We start from the raw sequence: 4,298 nt of genomic DNA, 5'->3' as shown, positions 1-4,298 counted from the left end.
AATGAAAGGAAATCTATTCTAAAGACTAATATATTGTTATGGAAAAATAACATATTTGTCAAGACATTGTTGTAGGGAAAAATGTTATAACTCTGATAAGGGAAAATTACACAGCTTTATATCATAAAAATTATAGTATTTGAATTTTAAAAACTTATAATTAATTAATTAATTAATAATTTTTAAGAATACATTATTAATTTTGAAGACTATATTATAATTGAAAGTAACATGGAAAATAGTGAATATATTTATCATCCCCCCTTTAATTAAAATGTTATTTGAAAATGTAGAAAGAATTTAAAAAATGCTCTACAGAAAAGTTGCTAACTTTAAGTTGTATCATTTTTGTATCAATGCAGCGACATATCTTACAGTTGACATTATTTAATAAATTACTATTTTCTTCAGGCACTCGAGTCCGAATTTGTGTCATGTCAATTACATCAATGGATCGACCTGATATTCGGTTATAAACAGAAAGGTAAGATAACTTAAAACATAGGCGGAGAAGATTAAATTTTGCTAAAGTATGTCTAAAAATTTAGATACAGATTTAAAAATGATTTTATTAGAGCATTAGAATAATTATATAAGGTATTCAAACTGGTTGCTAGAATGTCAAAACTTTTTGCAGCATTATTCATATGTTAAATTTTCTATATCATTTTATTTTGATGATTCAACAAAGTTATTTTTAGAACTGTATCTAGTTAGATTTTTAGATACTTCAAGAAAATTATTTTGCCCATGTATATTTATAATAATTTATTGAAATTTGTCAATTACGGATATTAAAAAAATAAAAGTATATATTTAAATCTATTGCGTTCGGTGAAAAAATAAAATTTCTTTGATTTTTAATCTCTGTGATTATCTAAAATGTCTTATTAAGATATTTTTACACCGATTACTTAATTGTCGATGACGTTAGGTTCGGACGATAATCCATGAATTGAATTAATAAATGTTCACACAATGGCAGGCGCCGCTCGCGAACGCCAAGGTTACGCCTTGGGTGTTAGGACAGAGGCGCAGTCGAGTCAAATTAGATTTCCACCAATGTTAATTGCCGATGGCGCCTCTATATCCGGTGCTTCCCCGAAGATGCTGCCTTGGCATCGGACGCGGCAGCGGAGGAAGACTGGCGTACGAAAGCGCGCGTATGGAAGAAATTAGTTTTTAGTTAACTTCCTCTCTCTCTTTCTCGGTCCCTGTCCCGACCAATTAGGCACGTGTGCCGAGTGCGACAATGCGTCCCACCCATAATATGCAACACGTTTTACGGTAGCGCAGCAGCCGGTAGCACGAAAGTAGAGCCAGCCGGAAATACCGAGCACAAGCAATCATCGAGAACGCTCTCAGAGTCATTCTCGAAGAATGCATTATGTTGCACAGCGAGGCAATAACGCACGAAAACCTCATAAAATTATAGCAAACAATCATGCGTTAAAGATCTTCGTATAACTTCGGTTATTTTGTTTCTCGCAGGCCCGGAAGCTGTACGTGCAACCAACGTTTTCTACTATTTAACGTACGAGGGTACCGTAGAACTGGACACAATCACAGATCCTATGATAAGAGAAGCTATAGAAAACCAAATTAGGAATTTCGGACAGACGCCGTCGCAGCTTTTGATGGAACCGCATCCTCCGAGAAGCTCCGCGATGCATTTGGTGAGATTATCTCAACATGGAAAAATAGTTTTATATGTATGCAGTTTTAAAAAAGATTGAGAATATTTGAGAACATTTATTTAATAATATAAAAAAGGACTAAGAATCAACGTAATCCTTGATACAAAAAAATAATGTCCATAAAATATATGATTATCCGCAGAAGACGAACATTACATCAATGTTATAATTTTTCACTCAATGTAATTCTCATCCACATTTGTTATATATTATATTTATATTGTTGAGGGAAATTATAATATGATGTAATTATTACTGTTAGCTTGTGTCCTGCGGATACACCTCTCAGAAGCGAAAATGTTTAGCTTCATTTAATTTAAGCCATTCTTATTAGCATCTTATTGGTGATACATTGATTAAACATTAGATATATATTGAACCAATACTAGAATGATATTATCCTGAACAATACGTATTATCTAGATCTTTTTACGATGTCTTTTAGATATTTTTTATACATATGTATCTCAAAAGATATTTTTATGAAAATATTTTAAACATACATTATCTGGGATGTTACTAGAGATAATTGTGCTATTATAGAGATCCTCAAAGTAAAATAAAATGACAGAAATTGCAATATTTTTTTAGTCGCCAATGATGTTTTCGAGTATTCCGGACGACGTGTGCATGACTATCAAGTTTCCGTCTAACTCGCCGATCTGTCACATCTCGGCTAACACTTACCCTCAACTGCCACTGCCATCGGTTGTGACGGTAACCACCGGACAGCAATTTGCTGTTAATCGGTGGAATACCAATTATGCAGGTAAAGTAATTTTCTACACGCACTCCGGCGCTTGAATTTATTCTCATTGCCTCGTTGTTATCGTAATTTTAATCTTTTGTAGCCTCCGTGCAATCTCCGAGTTATGCAGATACACCTCAGGCGCAGGCTGCCAATCAGCCATTATCCATGGATCCTGTTCTCTGTAAGTATGCGTATATATACAGATGAAGTAACATTTTCAAGATGTTTTCGGGATGTGCGTACTAATTAACGATGCCGTGCTGTATATTTTTAGCTCAAGCGGCAAACAGCTCAAATCCAACGTTACAACGTCGACATCTAGGCGACAATTTTAGTCAGAAGCTTAAAATTCGCAGCAATTGCTTTGTTACCACTGTGGACAGCCGATTTTTAGTGGCTTGCGGATTTTGGGACAATAGCTTCCGCGTTTTCTCCACCGAGACAGGTAAGTTTTAATGTTTCTTAATTAATCGCGCTATAATGCGATGAATGGAAAAACATATGGAAAATTTATGTTAAATTTAACATTTTGCGTATTTTAAAAAGTTAAAGACCAAAATTAAAAATTTTTGTATTAATTTACCACAAGAAAAATATGTTAAAAAATAAGGCAAATATTAAATAAAAAAATTAATAAAAAATATATAACATTAATAAAATTCGTAAACAAATTATGGAAGCATATTTTCTTCCATAAAATTAATATTTATACTATGTTAAATTAATTTTACATTTATTTTTTTACATTGTACATTTATTTATCTAAAATTTACATTTTAAAATATATTATTTTTATGTTAATTATTCGTTATTTATAAATTATGTTACTTTTACACTAAAAAATGTTGAGTATTAATTTAACATGAAATATTCAAATAATAATCATATTATGTTAAATTACAAACATTTCGATTAAAAAATTCAACACAAAAATTTTAACAAGAACGATTTTTAACATAAATATTAAACGTTTTTTACTGTAATGTAAATAAGCAATCATTAGTTTATATGTTTCTTTATCTAGTAAAATTTTATAAAAAGAGAAATTATATATATAATATATATAAATTATATTATATATTTACAGCAAAAATCGTCCAAATAGTGTTTGGTCATTACGGAGTCGTTACTTGCTTGTCGCGCAGCGAGTGCAACATTACTTCCGATTGCTACATTGCATCCGGAAGTGCTGATTGTACTGTCCTCCTTTGGCATTGGAACGCAAGAACACAAACTATTGTTGGTGAGGGTGAAGCACCGGCGCCACGTGCCACCCTTACAGGTCACGAACAGCCTGTGACGGCCGTCGTCATATCCGCCGAGTTGGGTTTGGTTGTCTCGGGATCGCATTGTACGTATTAAGTTGAAAAAAGAATCTTAGGAAAAAGAATAAAAAAATATATAACATAAATACTTTGTCCTACACTATTGTATAATAATTAATTATATTGTCTAAACGCATAATGTCTGATTTCGAAATAATTTGATTGATTTTTAATAATTAATTGTAAATAATTTGATGTTGCAGACGGGCCGGTACTCGTCCACACCACTTTTGGTGACCTTCTGAGGTCTCTCGAGGCGCCGAATGGATTTTCGTCCCCTGAAAACATCGCTATGTCACGCGAGGGCGTCATCGTGGTAAACTATGAACGTGGGCACATAGCGGCTTTCACTATAAATGGAAAACGTCTTCGTCACGAGTCTCATAATGATAATTTACAGGTGAACTTCTGTAATTAATTTCAGTAATTAAGTTTTTGATAATTTATATTTTCAAGCATATTTATCTAAGAGTTTTCATAATAACTGGGGCATTATAACTCAAGGGCATTATAATCCGGGAAAAA

General features: G+C 32.6%; 1 protein-coding gene across 3 annotated transcripts in view; it reads left to right on the top strand.

The window, feature by feature from the left end:
• The window catches only part of LOC108686359 (neurobeachin), a 215,386-nt gene that overhangs the window by 207,777 nt on the left and 3,311 nt on the right, over positions 1–4,298 (top strand). For all 3 annotated transcript variants that reach the window (XM_018191626.1, XM_018191625.1, XM_018191627.1), the window contains 7 exons: positions 412–484; positions 1,492–1,676; positions 2,289–2,466; positions 2,549–2,629; positions 2,723–2,893; positions 3,536–3,799; positions 3,977–4,173. In XM_018191626.1, coding sequence (XP_018047115.1) covers positions 412–484; positions 1,492–1,676; positions 2,289–2,466; positions 2,549–2,629; positions 2,723–2,893; positions 3,536–3,799; positions 3,977–4,173 — 1,149 coding nt within the window. The remainder of the gene's footprint in view (positions 1–411; positions 485–1,491; positions 1,677–2,288; positions 2,467–2,548; positions 2,630–2,722; positions 2,894–3,535; positions 3,800–3,976; positions 4,174–4,298) is intronic.

This window comes from Atta colombica, unplaced genomic scaffold, assembly GCF_001594045.1.
Source record: "Atta colombica isolate Treedump-2 unplaced genomic scaffold, Acol1.0 scaffold176, whole genome shotgun sequence".
NCBI classification, from domain to species: Eukaryota; Metazoa; Arthropoda; class Insecta; order Hymenoptera; family Formicidae; genus Atta; species Atta colombica.
This window is presented reverse-complemented; position numbering and strand designations above follow the sequence as displayed.